Genomic DNA, 15,771 nt, shown 5'->3' with positions numbered 1-15,771 from the left:
CAATAAAAATCGGAAATGGGTACAAAGGGGGTGACAGTGCAACAAAGGTTCTGTGGCAAAAATGCTGGGAGACTAGGCCTTGAAGATGGTTGAATACGGTGAAATGGAGATGGCAGAGAAGGGCATTCGAAGGGAAAGGTGACAGCATGGCAAAAGGACTGAAGGGATGAGGTGAGGTCCAAGGAGATCAGTTAGGAAACAAAAACAGTTGAGGTGAAAGAAAATGAGAGCAGTGATAATGCTAAGGTGGATTTGAGACAAGTAGAAGTTAAATCTGCTGGAAGAGGCAACCTGATCAGGTACGGAAAGTATACGTGGACGGCTGGCTGGGGAGAAAGGGAGCATCATTAACAAATGCTGTGACAGAAAGAAAAGGAGTGGGACTGGAGATGTTAACATGACTTCTGCCATTTCAGATATATTTATTTAGAGCTGCCAGTGGGGGGTGTCTATTCATTCAAAAATGCCTAGTAGGTAACTGAAAATGTAGGGCTAGAGTTTGGGAAAAATGATGGAGCTGAAGATAAATATTTGGAAGTCACCCAACTAGATGTGATCTTTGAAGCTCTCTGAGTAAAAGAGATTTCAAAAGGATGGAGCAGGGGTGCCTGGGTGGCTCAGTTGGTGAAGCGTCTGCCTTCGGCTCAGGTCATGATCCCAGGGTCCTGGGACAGAGCCCCAGGTCCGAGCCCCAGGTCGGGCTCCCTGCTCAGTGGGAAGCCTGCTTCTCCCTCTCCCTCTGCTGCTCCCCCTGCTTGTGTTCCCTCTCTTTCTGCCTCTCTCTCTAACAGGTAAATAAAATCTTCAAAAAAAAAAAAAAAAAAGGATGGAGCAGTGGTCCTCAGACTTGAGTTGCCATCAGAATGCCCTGGAGGGCTTGTTAAACCGCCTGGTCCCCCCTCAGGGTTTCTTATGCAGTAGGTCTGGGGTGGAGCCTGAGAATTTACACCACTAGCAAGCCCTATGGGTGATGCTGCTATTGCTGCTTCATGGTCCCTAAGTTTAGAACCACCGATCTAGATAATCAAATCTTATTTTTCTTTTCATTTCAGCATTGGTGTATTCTTTAAAAAAATGTATTAACCTGTACTAGTCAGTATCTTTTCTTCTGTGTGGTTAAGAGTATCTACCACTGTTTAACTATCAATTGGAAAGAATAAGGCAATCCTATTTCTATCTACCTGTTTTCTATTTATTAAAAACTGTCTTGTCAATCCATAATTGAGAAACCAAGGCTGTCTAAAGGATCTGCTCTACATTATAGCCATGTAGGAAGGGTTCCAACAAATTCTTACTTTCCCTTAGGACTGTGTTGCACAAAGTGTCCACATTCTGATGACAGGTTTTCCAGACCTTTTTCTGGTGGTCTTCACTAACCTTTCTAAAGCTCTTTTAGAAGCCAAATATTTATTTGAGACTTTCGTCCCATATAGGCAATGGCTTGAAAAGCACTTAGCTGTTTACTTTTCATCTTACTATAAATTATTTATCCTTTAGTCTGTAAATGGCTATTTGTAGGATTAGACAAATTGTGAATGCTCTGATAAGAGGATTGTTGCATCTAAATTCATGCATAATCCGTAAAAAGCACATGTAACCTACAACCTCAGCTGGACTGGCACATGAACAGATTCACTAAGCATATGTAAGCGGTGCACATTATTAACCAGTTAACATCAGCAAATTTGGTTTTGAAACATAAGTTTACACACACAAGCATTCCCTACAGAGAAATAATTTTAGTTCTAAAAATCCAGTAAAAACATACCTTGAGTAGATTTCTCCACTTCTTTCCTCTTCCTACTCTGGCTATTGTAATTCATCCTCAGCTCTTGGTTATACTCATGCAGAGTTTCTCTAGAGTTGTACGACTGTCTTGGTTTTCGTCCATCTTCACTTTCATCAGAAGAACTGGTATAAGCTAGATCCATTTCATGCTTGACTTTTGAGAGAGGCTGGTAGGGTTTGCAGTCCGTTTGCTCCATGTCTGATTAAGCAAGCTCAATTTCATGAAACAAAGGAAGAGGAACTCCTTTAATGTAAGCAGCCCTGGAAGAGAGGGAAAAACAAGCCTTCTTAGATTTGTCCTTTTGAGAGGAAATGCATCTGGCAGATTCACAATTGGTTCTGATAATACTATCAAAGGAGTGAAGCAAAAGACAAACTAGATGACATGAAGCTAGCCTAAGGCAATAATAACACTCTGTGTTACATGCACACACTGGCAAGCATTTAGGATTAAATTGGAGGTTGCAGCATCAGAAAATACTCGAGGTAGAAGAGAGACAGCCTTCAAAAATATTTGTATTGGAATGCAAATAAAGGACAAGGTTTCCTAAGGTGTGTGCGTGTTCTTAATGATAATGTCAGTGGTTAGATTGAAAAACATTCTAAGATTTGAAAGTGGCCAAGAGTACAAATACTAACCTAGCACATCTCACATTTGAAACGAAAACTGGTAAGAGAACTACATTTAGAAAAAACAGTCTTGCCTCTGGTTTAATACTGCATTTAAGAAAAGGGTTTTGAAGAAGGGGAAAATTCTGAGTGAGGGAGGCTCATGAAATAAAGTGTCCTCGAGGGGGACTGAGCTCTTTGTGTCCATATTGTGGCTTTTGAGCCTCGGGCTTGCAGAGAATTTTTAATGAGTTAGGTGGTGGTAAATTTTTGTTCTCCATAGTTCTGAGAGGATGTAAACAACACTTCTGGTGAGTACACTGATATAGGAACAGCAGGATCTAAATCGGGTTTAGAAATAGAAATTTTAAAACTTCATGATAAATCACTGAAAGCACCCCACTTTCCCCCCACAGAATGCTGAGCTCGAAGTCACAGGCTCTTAGGGCAAGTCGAGGCATTACCGCCTTACCACAGAGAGGTTTAAGTGCATCATATGCCATTTGAGATGTCGAAGTCCTCCAAAAAGTTTGAAGCCCTGTAAAAATGTGCTTATTTTCATTCCTTGCATTATTTTATCATTATTTTCATCAAATGCTGCAACTCTGCAACTTGGTCCTTTTGTGCAGTGTTAAAAAACTTAGTTCAGGGGCGCCTGGGTGGCACAGCGGTTAAGCATCTGCCTTCGGCTCAGGGCGTGATCCCGGCGATCTGGGATCGAGCCCCACATCAGGCTCTTCTGCTATGAGCCTGCTTCTTCCTCTCCCACTCCCCCTACCTGTGTTCCCTCTCTCGCTGGCTGTCTCTATCTCTTTCGAATAAATAAATAAAATCTTAAAAAAAAAGATATTTATAAAAAAAAAAACTTAGTTCAAACCCAAATAACTTTATGATTTTATTTTGCAGTGAAATGAACTCCTTTTTCTAAAGCTCTTTGCCGCAGGTGTTTTCAAAGCAATCTACAGACATCTAGTTAGTGGTTCCTAAATCATGCGCAGGATCTCACATTTTGGAATTCCTCAAAATCTCACTTTTTGGAATTCCTATTGTATGTATAACAAACACGTGGAATACAGAAATCACTCAATAAGGCTTATGGATTGACTGACAGGCATTCAATGGTACCTAATCCTTCATAGTAGGAACGAAGTTTCATGAATCGAAGAATCGAAGTGTTACTTCCCTAACCAAATGTTAAGGTCCTTGAAGGCAGAATCTGAGTCTTATCCTTCTTTAGAGCCCCCATACCACTTAGCACTACTCGAGCCACACACATAGTAGAAACTATTTAATACCTAAACTACAAATTCCATTAATGGTCTACAGAAACAGCCAGTTTGGTATGACGTAATACCAGAGATGAGCATAGTTGGAGAGAAAGCAAATCGAGTATTGTAAGTGAATGTACACTGACGATTCAGCAACAATCTAATCTCACGCCATCTCATGAGACATACTGTCTATACGCTCCCCAATTTATAGCTCCAGCATATTCTCTCCCCTGAACCACAGACATGAATATCCTGCTGCCCACTCAATACCTCTACCTGGCTTCTCAAACTTACTATGTTCAAAACTCATGTCCCGATTCCCACGGCTTCCCAGACTCACTCCTCTCATGGTCTTCCCCATCTCGGTAAATGGCAGCTCCATTCTTCCATTGGCTCAGGCCACACACACTGATTCCTGTCTTTCACATCCCACATGTAATCCATCAGTAAATACTGTTGGTGCTAACTTTGAAATATATCCAGAATCCAATGACACCCCTCCACTTCCCCACTCCCGCTTCATTGGTTCAAGCCATCATCTCCCACCAGATTACTGCAATGGCCTAACTGATGTGCTGCTTTCACCACTGCTCTCGTTATAGCACATTCCCCACACTACAGCCAAATGAAGCTTTTAAAATCTAAGTCATGTCATGTCTCTCCTTTGCTCAGAAGCAGCAATAGTGCCTCATTTCCTTCAAAATAAAAGCCAAAATCCTTACAATGACCAACAAGGCCCCTACGAGGTTCACCTGTCTCTATCCTAACCTTTCCAACCTCATCCCCTGATACTTCTACCTATATCATGCACTTTAGGTGCACTGGCCTTCTCGCTGTTTCTGAAAATCACAGGCATGTTTCCGCCTCAGGGCCTTTGCAACATCCCATTGTAAACCACAAAAAAAAGGTCACTTCTCATCCTCCTTCCTGTCTTTCGTAGCACTTATCACCAAATGACATACTATATTTTGCTTATTTGTTTATTGTCCGTCATCTGTCTCTCCCCACTAAAATGTAAGTTCCATGAAGTGTTTTTATCTTTTCTATTCATTGTTATATCCCCCAAACAAGCACAATGGCTGGCATGTAGTAGACTCTTGATCAATACTTGCTGAATGAACTGAATACATTGTGGCCCAGCAGTCACAAGAGGGGCTAGAGAGAATGTGGAAATGAATAGGTCATCGTCTCCGCCTCCAAGGAATTCACAGTCCAATGCTAGTGATAAACAACTCTATTGCCAAGCAGAATGAAAGGACTCATAAAGAAAGACAAAGCAATGTTTAAGCACCAAAGATGAGGATATTGGGAAAGACTGTACTTGATTCAGCTTGTTTGTTCATCACCAATGCCATCACCACAACCACTGAAATTCTACTGAGCGTCTTCTGTGATAAACCGATTTTAATCTCTTTTTCCTTAGGTTCCCATAGCATGTGCTTCATAAGGTGGACAGCTGGCTGGACTTTAAACCAGAACTTTGCTACAAATAGTGCAAAGTGAGAAACATATCAATAGCTAACTTCCAGAAATGTATCTTTGCAGCAGAGAACTGGACTTCCACCCAGAAAAGGAGGCATCAATAAAATTAATCTAGATTCACTGCAGCCAACACATACAGTTTTTGTTCATTAAAGAATGCAAACTTGCCAAGTAGGGGTGGAGAGCTACTTTCCACATAAGGACATTGATGATGCAAAAATATCAATCAAGGACCTTATAATTAAAAATAATTTAATAAAATGCTTTCTGTTACAATATAGAAATATATATTTTATTTTCTCTCCCATCTCTCACTTGCTCTTTCAATCAAGTTTGGTTCACTCTGATTGGGATTAACATAGCAGAGGTATGGTCAAAATAGCATTCCTTCTTAAGTCTCAGTTGGTTATGAATTTACACTTATCTTAACACCATTCAAACCTAACAAGTTAAATTTAAAAATGAAAAACATCTCACTTCTAATGCCTAATGTTGTCTTCTGGCAACTATGATTTATGATGTTAAAATCACCCTTATTTTTATGTATGAAAATGCAGACATTCTCTTTCCCCTCAGTATGTTTATTTGCAACATGAAAATTCCTGAGGGGGTGGGGGTGGGGGCAGAAGGGAGAAAGAAAGAGAGAGGGAGAGGAATATTCCTATAGCCATTCTGAACTATTCTTGAAGTTCTAATCACAGCTATTCACAACTATGAATCAGCTACTAATGTCACATCTATTCAAGGTTATTGAGGGTTCTTGGAAGCAATCTTCCTTTAAACCACAAATTGGTATAAACCAAGAGAAAATAATCCTTCCCTGCTCCCTGACCCTCAACCACAACTTCCTGTCTTAATGTTCTTGTCAGTGGGCCCAGACAGCAGAAGATACATTCCAGCTCTCTTTCAGCACATGATCTGGAGGCGCACAACTCTGTGCCTAGAGATAGGAAGCTGTGATAGTTACCGAAGTCCTGGGAGGCAGAGCTTGACTTCACTCACAAACGGTTCACTTTTTGAAAATAAAAAAAAATAGGACAACATTTAGAGAAAGATTAATACTTTAAATCTAACAAAATTTGAAAGCACAATAATTCTGCCAAGATGCTGTTCTAAATACTCTACAGTTAAGGACATATTTGCTTTATGATTTCTTCATTCAGTGCCCAACATGGCATCCTGGAGGTCCACTGACGAGCAAATGTTATTTAGACGTGACGATCACACTGTCAACTCATAGAAAAATCAAATGTACACATAATGCTATTCACAGCATAGCAGTTTTTCTTATTTCACTATTATTTTGATAATGAAAACTTTACAAAAGGGAACTGTGTAGGTAAAATACATGCTGCTGTTATGAAACCGTGAAAATCAAAGTCAATTATCTTCTCTACAGAAGATACATTCAGATAGGTCACACAGTATAAATTCAAATGCCACTACCTGTGGTTTACCTTTGTGTTTTCCACTTGCTACTTGCTACTAAGATAAACTCCAAGGTGACTTTGGAAAAGACCCGGGGAGGCATATGTTTATTTCTTTAGTCGCCATAAGGCTATGAAGAGACGACTTGGTATTTGGAAACCATTGGCCTTGGAATGGCAGAATCAGCACCATAACACTAGTAGCAGCTAACTCAGGTGGCAGGTCTCATGGAGCAGGCCCACCAGGCACTGTTCTAAGTGCTTTTCACACATTAACTCCTTTCTTATTGTGTCTGATGAAGTAGGTACATTTTATAGATAAAGAAAAGCAAGTAACAGAGCAGTTAAGTGACTAGACCAAGGTCACATAAGTAGTAAACTGTAGAGCTGAGATTTCAATTCATACAATCTGCTCCAAAGGCCACACTCTTAATCACTACTCCACATTGTCATTCAGAAGACACTTGGACAGTGGCCTAAGATATATCACCTACTCTCTCTTAGGGCCTCTCGTTTTTCTAAATGTAACAAGGAGATTAGATTATCTCAAAGAGCTCTTATAGCTCTAAAATCTCATGATTGTATATGAAATTGAAGGGAAGCTTAGATTGATTGGTCAAAAGAAAAATGGTGGGTTTATGCTAAGTGAAATCAGTCAGTCAGAGAAAGACCAAGTCCACTTGATTTCACTCCTATGTAGAATTTAAGAAACAAAACAAATGAGCAAAAGAAGAGAGAAAAACCAATAAAACAAATTCTTTTTTTAAGATTTTATTTATTTGAGAGAAAGAGAGCAAGCGAGCAGTGGGAGGGGCGGAGGGAGAGGGAGAGAATATCTGAGAATCTGCTGAGCACGGAGCCTAACTTGGTGCTCGATCCCACCACCCTGAGATCGTGACCTGAGCTGAAGGTAGACGCTTAACTGACTGAGCCACCCAGGTGCCCCCAAGAAACAGATTCTTAACTATAGAGAACAAACTGATGGTTACCAGAGGAATGTGGGTGGGGAGATGGGAGAAATAGGGAATGGGGATTAAGGTGTACATTTGTTGTGACAAGCACGGGATGATGTATAAAGTTATTGAATCACTACATTTGTACACCCAAAACTAACATTATACTCTATGTTAACTAACTGGAATTTAAATAAAAAGTTAAAAAAAAACTAGAAAAAATGGTGGGTTTATTCCAAGCCAAGTCTACATTATTTATCAGTCCCCCTCCCCTCCTCTCTCTTCTGTTCCTTTCCTCTCCCTCTTCCCAACCCTTCACACACAGTCCAATCTATTATGGGGTAGTTTAACTAAAACATTACTTTTGAATCCATTGATCTGTGTATATATTTATGCACTGGGGATAACCTCCTTTCCTGTTCCTCTATCCTGTTATTTTCTTTCCATTTCTTATTATTAATCATATATACACCCTCTCCAAAGGGAAAACAGGCCTGTCCTACTCACAGCAACTGTTTATGGGTTGGAACCTTCACCAAAAAGACACACCATACTCCAGAAAAAAAGAGTACATTGGACATTGCTCAAGGAGAACAGGCCTTTTTCAGAGCACAGTAGACAGAGGAAGTGAGGCCACCTAGCACCTGGAGAATAGCTAGCAAAGGGGGATAGTACTCCTTGGGATTATTATAATAATTTGTCTTCAGTGAGGCCCTTTTACATTAATGCAGATTGATTCATTCACAAAACACTGGACTAATAACAGATGTTGGTGAGGATGTGGAGAAAGGGGAGCACATGCATTGTTGAGGAGAATGAATGTCAACTGGTGCAGACACTATGGAAAATAGCATGGAGGTTCCTCAAAAATATTAACAACAGAAATATAGTATGATTCAGCAATCCTGCTTCTGGGTATTTACCCAAAGAAAACAAAAATACTAATTCAAAAAGATAAAGGCTCCTCCGTTTATTGCAGCATTATCAACAATCGTTAAGACATGGAAGCAACCTAAGTGTTCATCAACAGATGAATAGATAAAGATGTGGTACACGTGCGCGTGCACACACACACACACACACACACAATGTGTGCACACATGTGAGTGGGGGAATATTGCTCAGCCATAAAAAGAATAAATTCTTGTCATTTGTGACAACATGGATGGAACTAGAGAGTATTATACTAAGTGAAATAAGTCAGACCAAAAAAAGACAAATACCATATGATTTCACTTATATGTGGAATCTAAAAAACAAAACAATAGGCAAAACATAACAGAAACAGACTCACAAATACAGAGAACTGGGGGTTGCCAGAGAGAAGGGGGATGGGAAGATAGGTGAAATAGGTGAAGGGGATTAAGAGCTACAAACTTCCAGTTATAAAATAAATGTCATGGGGATGGAAAGTACAGCATAGGGGATGTAGTCAATAATATTGTAATAACTTTGTATGGCGACGGACGGTAACTACGCTTAACATGATAAACACTGCATAATGTACATAAGTGTCAAATCACTATATTGTACACCTGAAACTAAGATAATATTGTGTGTCAACAACACTTCAATTAAATAAAAAGAAAAAAAAATAAAAGACGGGACTTAGGAAGCCCTTAAATGGAATGTGAACTTTTGGCTGATTCTTCTCCCACCTTTCTTTGTTTTTCTTAAGGGAATGCTTAGTGAATTGTTGTGGGGAACAAACAAAAGCTGCAAAAGCAAGATAATCACTTGACTCTTTCCAAGACTGAGAGAGAAATTGGCCCCATTTATCCTACCAACTTCTAAGAATGACTGCTGTCATTCTGGTCCATTTCCTTCCATTCATAATACACAAATACATTTTTTCATGTTGCTTCCTTCAGTCTAGATATTTTTGCATTTTTCCACAAAATTTCTGTAACCGTCATTTTTAATAGCAGTGTTGAGCGGATATACCATAATTTGCATACCCACTCCCCTATTGTTGGGCCTTTACATTTTCTCTCCCCATTTATAAATATTCTAACTGGGGTCATTTGAAGATAACATGCACGTCTTCAATATTTTTTATTATTTCCTTAGGGTAAATTCCAAGAAGTTGAATTAATAAGCCAAAAGGTTTGAACATATTTGTGGCTTTGGGGGATTGTAATGATTTACACTGCCATTAGCAATGTGTGGGAACGTTCTCCTCTCATTGTACCCTTGCCAACCTTGAGTATTATTTTTTAATGTCTTTTTGAAATAAGTAAATTAAAGGTATCTTCTTTTAGTTTGAATGTCCTGGATTATTAGTGAGACTGAGTAATTTTTTCCGCACGCACTTGCTAGGTCTATTTCCTCTCCTGTGAACTACTTACGGCTTTTGTGCATTTATCCACTGGGGACCTGAGTATTTTTTTTAATTAAATTATATTAGTAGCATATAACAAATAAATTAACCCTTTATCCATAACGTGTGCTGAAACTAACTTTCATAGTTCGTCATTTGCCCTTTTTTGGGTCCTTTTGAGATGACTGAACTTTATTCTAAAAGGAAAGCATGATCACTGGCTGGACAGTGTTTTAGAAAAATAATGATAAACTTAGTTAAACCAAGAGTTTTCTTTTTTTAAAGATTTATTTATTTATTTATTTGACAGAGATAGAGACAGCCAGCGAGAGAGGGAACACAAGCAGGGGGAGTGGGAGAGGAAGAAGCAGGCTCATAGCAGAGGAGCCTGATGTGGGGCTCGATCCCACAACGCCGGGATCACGCCCTGAGCCGAAGGCAGACGCTTAACCGCTGTGCCACCCAGGCGCCCCAAACCAAGAGTTTTTCTGAAAACAATTTGTTAGCATCTAATTGCTCAGCAGCTGTTTGATTTACTTCATTTAGTCATTCACAAAGTAACTGTAGTTTGACTAAATTCTAATATATATAAATAAAAAAAATCAATTTGTGTGTGATGAGCACCCAGGTAGGTACATAAAGCCTAAAGCCTAGTTTCATTTTGTCATGGAATTGGCCAGTTATTTTGGTATCTGTCTCGTGGACACAACCATAATATTTTAGTAAGTAAAAAAGAAATAAATCATCATTTTTCAGGAGATAGGCTGAGAATTTTATGTACTGCATATGGGGCTTCTTATCCAGGAAATGATGACTTTCAAAGTAGACTGCTTTTGTGCTACATACATATCCTATTATATCAAAGAGATAACACTCAAGAGTTGAAATGAAATTCTGTTTACTGCATTGGTTCGCATGTGCTTGTTTAAGCTAACTGTTCTATTAGCATTTTTTAAATCTTACAATGGAAGGCTGAAAGGTCCCTCCTGGAAAAATATTCCTCCAAAACTGATTTGACTCAGTTGTGAGAACAGCTGCAGTGGATGTCTTCACGGTGCCTGGGCAGACTCTTTAGGTCATTTTGAAAGAGAAAAAAGGAAGGCTCTTAATTCCACAACTAAAGAGTGATGATTAATTAATCTCACATCTCTCTCTGTAGATGTTGTTTTTTTCTGGCTGCTTGTATCTTTATTTTTTCTCATTATTTTTGGACATTTTTAGGGACACTGATGCTAGATCACTTGAGACAAGTGGAGAGAGAGAATTATGAATGGAAAAATTGGTGCTGTCACCAGATTCCAAAAAGAAACCCTAACCTGGAAAATAGTTTTAAAAGAAAAATCAGCATCCAGAACTGTAGACCAATTATTTGGTCTCATTTACTATTCTCTATTGTGCTTAGGGAATCTGGACTCTGTAACTTTCCCATACACCACACACACACAAACACACATGAGTGTAGACAAAGTTCTGGGGGACTGGAACTATACAAATTATGATTTTGAAGATTTGTTGAGTATTTCTTTTTTGTTTTGTTTTGGCTTTTGCTTGCGGGGGGGGGGAAGGAAGGGGTGGTAGAGAGAATCTTAAGCAGGCTCCATGCCTAGCGCGGAGCCCAACACAGAGCTCCATCTCACAACCTAAGATCATAACCTGAGCTAAAGTCAAGAGTGAGACGCTTAAAAGCCTGAGCCACTCAGGTGCCCATGTTGAGTATTTCAACAGATAATGGCAACAGCTTAGTGCATGCCAAATGAGGGCCCAGACTCTCTAGTTGCTATTTCCAATTGAGGCAGAGATTGTTTTTAATTGTATAACTACCAAGCATACCTCTATCCCTTAGTAATTTGAAAATAATACTACATATGAATTGCAGTGACATCTACCTCCATCACACCATCTCTTTTGGAACTCCAACAACTTCCTAAAGTAATTTCAAATTATCTTTCTTGTAACTTTTCAATATCCTTTGTGGTGGATTATGTAAATCAGCAAAACACTTAATACGGGAACAATCTTCAAGAAAATTGAAAGTAACTCAATGTATAAAAGCTTTTTTTACTCTTTGGAGAAGAACAATAGCTGATTTCACCAAGTAAACAATCATATTCAATTCACTTTTCTTACAATGAAATCCGTTGGGATTTTGTAAATTTTGTGGTAATTTTAGCATTAACATACTTATCCAAAATGTAGCATCAAATTTAATACAGTATCTTGAGAAGTAATAGGCTTTAAATACGGTATTGAACACTAGAGATATGACTTTCCTCCATAGCTTGCAGATAGCAATTATTAATCATAGCTCTGTATTGCCATCCATATTCTGCATTAGTTCAGTGAAAGTGGTACATTTTCAGTAACTCTCCCAAATTTCATGTTTAACAATTGGAAGCAGAAACATTTTCACTGCTTACTAACTTGAACCTCATTTTCAATTATGTCAAATATTAGATGGAAGTGGAGCTACTGAAATTAACATTACATATGCTACAAAGATACAGACCCTTTAGTGATTTAATTATAGAGGTGGATGCAGGGGTTAATAATGATTGCAGGGGTCTGCACCAAGTATCTTGCTCTTCTAGGCAAAGGCTAACTACAGTAATCCTACCTTATCTGCAGGGCATACATTTCAAGATCCCCAGTGGATGCCTTGAAACCAGGGATAGTACACCAAACCCCATACAGACTGTTTTTTCCTATACGTACATACTTACAATAAAGTTTAACTTAAAGTCTAAATTAGGCACAATGAGAGAATAACAACAATAACTACTAATAAAGTAGAACAATTATAACAATATATTATAATAAAAGTTACATGAATGTGGTTTCTCTCTCTCTCTTTCAAAATACATCACTGCAGTACACTCATCCTCTTGTAAAGATGTGAGATGGTAAAATGCCCACGTGATGAGATGAAGTGAAGTGAAGGACATAGGCCTTGTGACAGCATTAGGCTACTATTGACTTTCTGAGATATGTCAGAAGGAGGATCATCTGCTTCCAAACCTCAGTTCACCATGGGTAACTGAAACCACAGAAAGTGAAACCGTGGATAAGGGGGGACTACAGTATGCCAAAGGCAGCAGCCTATATTAGAGGGAGCCCTGAAATGCAGGTTCTACACCCAGCTTTATGACAAAGTAGTGTGGCACCGTTTTCTTCCTATCAAGTGGGGAAATACCTACTATCATTAATCCTATGCATTTCAGAAGGCTGTTATGGTTGTCCATTAATATAATATGATTATAAAAGTTTTAAAAAACAAGTACCAGAGAAAAGGCCCTAGTAGAAGTTTAAGTTGTCAGCTTGCTTAAATAATAATGCTTATTCTTATTCTTATCAGAAGTAAAAGGACTAGGAAAAAGATCCACTTTTTAAAGCAATTTATATTCATGATTGCTTTTCTTCCTCAAAAATTTCATAATGAGATATGTTTTCCTTATTTTGTAGAAAAAGGAACAGGCAGAAAAAGGTTAAGTAATTTTCCTCAGATCACACAGCTAGTGGAGATAGATGTCAAATCCAAAAAGTCCAGCTCAAGAGTCTATACTCTTAATCTCTTTGAGGTCACAGATTCTAGTCCTTTTACTTATAAGGTGTCAGTGTGCAACACAATTCCCCTGCCTACCACATTTTGCATTTACTAGACACTCCAGATGAGAGAGCAGGAATTGACTTGGTATTTCTGGGTCATGTGTGATCAGTTTGATACAGATCTCTACACCATGCCAGGTCACAAGCCAGAAATTTACTAGACTTTCTCAGCCCCCTTATCAACAAATACTCAATAAGAACATAGCATGGATTAAACTGTAAGTTTCACCTTTGTGATTCCCTCTTCTAATATCTAAATTTCCATATCCACAGGGAATAATACAATGTAATTACAATTGGGTTGCCACCACAGAGAGTTGGTTTGGCATAATGTAATAGTAAGGGCCCTGAACTTGGGAGTCAGAAGTCTGAGTTTGGGCCCATCTTGTGTCATTGACTATATGACACTGGATAAATGAGCTAACCTCTTTTCCTTCTGCATAATAAAAGCTAACTGCCCTTCCCTCTTAAGAGTGCTGGCAGATGAGTCTGATAATACCTATGAAAGCACCACGTCAACTGTAAAACAACTTATATAATTGTAAGTATTAATTACTGACTTTTCAACTGTAAATGTATCAATGCTAGGTTACCTATTGTTTGGAAAAATATTACTCAGGGAATTGTCAACGTTACTGATCTTTTTTTGTTTTGCTTCTATTGTTGGTTTACTATTTCTTTTTTAAACAGGTAATTGAGGTATAATTTATATAACATACATATCAATCATTTTAAGTGTAAAATTCAATGATGTGGGGGTACATTTATAGAGTTGTGAAACTATCACTACCATCCAGTTTTAAAACATTTCCCTCACCCTAAAAATAATGCTCACATCCATGAAGCAGTCACTCCCAATTCAACCTCCCTCCAGCCCTTGGCAACTACTAATACACTTCTTGTCTCTGTACATTGGCTTATTCTGGACATTTTCTGTAAATGAAACCCTACGATACATGGCCTGTTGCATCTGGCTCTCGATCATTCATGCTTTAGCATGTATTAGTATTTCATGTCCAGTTTATTTCCGAATATAATCCTTTTGACATGTTGCGTTAAATTTGTGAATATCTTTGTTAAGAATGTTCTTCCCCTGGCTTTTTTACCTCTCCTACAGGGATTCATCTTATGTAAATGCTGGTATTCTTAATGTTGCCTCACATATCTCTGTTCATTTTACCTTTATCTGTTTTCTGTCTATTCTTCGGATTGGACAATTTGTACAGATTGGTCTTCAAGTTAACTGATTGTTTTGCCGTCCTAAATCTGCTATTGAGTCCCTCTAGTGAATTTGTCATTTCAATTACTATATTTTTCAATCATAAAATTTCCATGTGGTTCTTTTCATAATCTCTACTTCCTTCTTGAAAATTACTAGTTTGTTCATTTTTGTCATACTTTCCATTAAGTCTTTATTTATGCTCCCCTTTACTTCTTTGAATATACTTATAATAACAGCTTTGAAGATGTGTCTGGTAATTGAAACATCTGGAGACACTCAGACAGTTTACATGACAGATTTTTATTTTTATTTTTTTTTTTTACTGAGTATGGGTCATGTTCTCTTATTTTTGCATATTTCATAACTTTTTGTTGAAAACTGGACATTTTGGATGGTAATATACGATAGCAACTTTGGATTCTGATTTTTCCCCTGAAGGTAATTGTTGCTGATTTTTTTCATTCTTTATTTAGTAACCTTCCTGGGTTAAATCTGTGAAACATGTTGCCCAGTGATGTGTGCCTGCTGATCTATTTGGTCATATTTTTGTTATATTCTTTTTTTTTTTTAAGTTACTGCCGTCTTCCTTTTTTAAAGATTTTATTTATTTATTTGAGAGAGAGAGCACAAGTAGGGGTAGCGGCAGTGGGAGAGGGAGCAGGGAGCCCAATGTGGGACTGGACCCCAGGACGCTGGGATCATGACCTGAGCCGAAGGCAGATGCTTTACCAACTGAGCCACTCAGGCGCTCTGTTATATTCTTTTTTTAAGCCTGCTTTCCTAAGGGTGAACTCTATGTCCCTGTAACTCTGTGGTCAATGATGCACAGAGGTTGTGTTCAACCATCTCAAGTTTTATCTTCTGCAATGGATCGGTGTGTGGGAAAGGGAGCACATTTAAAGTTCACGCCAATTTCAAGTTTGCCACGACTTTTATTTTCCATTGGGCCATTCCTTATCTCTCCTGGACAAGTGTGGCTAGCCTGAGCCCTCTTAAATCTTCACTGTCTGCTGCACACATGCATAGTCTCAGACAGGAATATCCTTTTCACTACTCGGGTTAGCAGAACTGTTGACCTTCCGCACAGGCCAAACCC

General features: G+C 38.6%; 1 protein-coding gene across 1 annotated transcript in view; it reads right to left on the bottom strand.

The window, feature by feature from the left end:
* The window catches only part of TENM1 (teneurin transmembrane protein 1), a 760,590-nt gene that overhangs the window by 537,771 nt on the left and 207,048 nt on the right, over positions 1-15,771 (bottom strand). The window contains exon 3 of the mRNA XM_087860146.1: positions 1,769-2,049. Coding sequence (XP_087716272.1) covers positions 1,769-1,985 — 217 coding nt within the window. The 5' untranslated portion in view covers positions 1,986-2,049. The remainder of the gene's footprint in view (positions 1-1,768; positions 2,050-15,771) is intronic.

This window comes from Ursus americanus, chromosome X, assembly GCF_024610735.1.
Source record: "Ursus americanus isolate L20-20 chromosome X, mUrsAme1.1.p, whole genome shotgun sequence".
Lineage (NCBI taxonomy): Eukaryota > Metazoa > Chordata > Mammalia > Carnivora > Ursidae > Ursus > Ursus americanus.
Note: the sequence above shows the minus strand (reverse complement) of the source record. Positions and strands in the feature narration are given on the sequence as shown.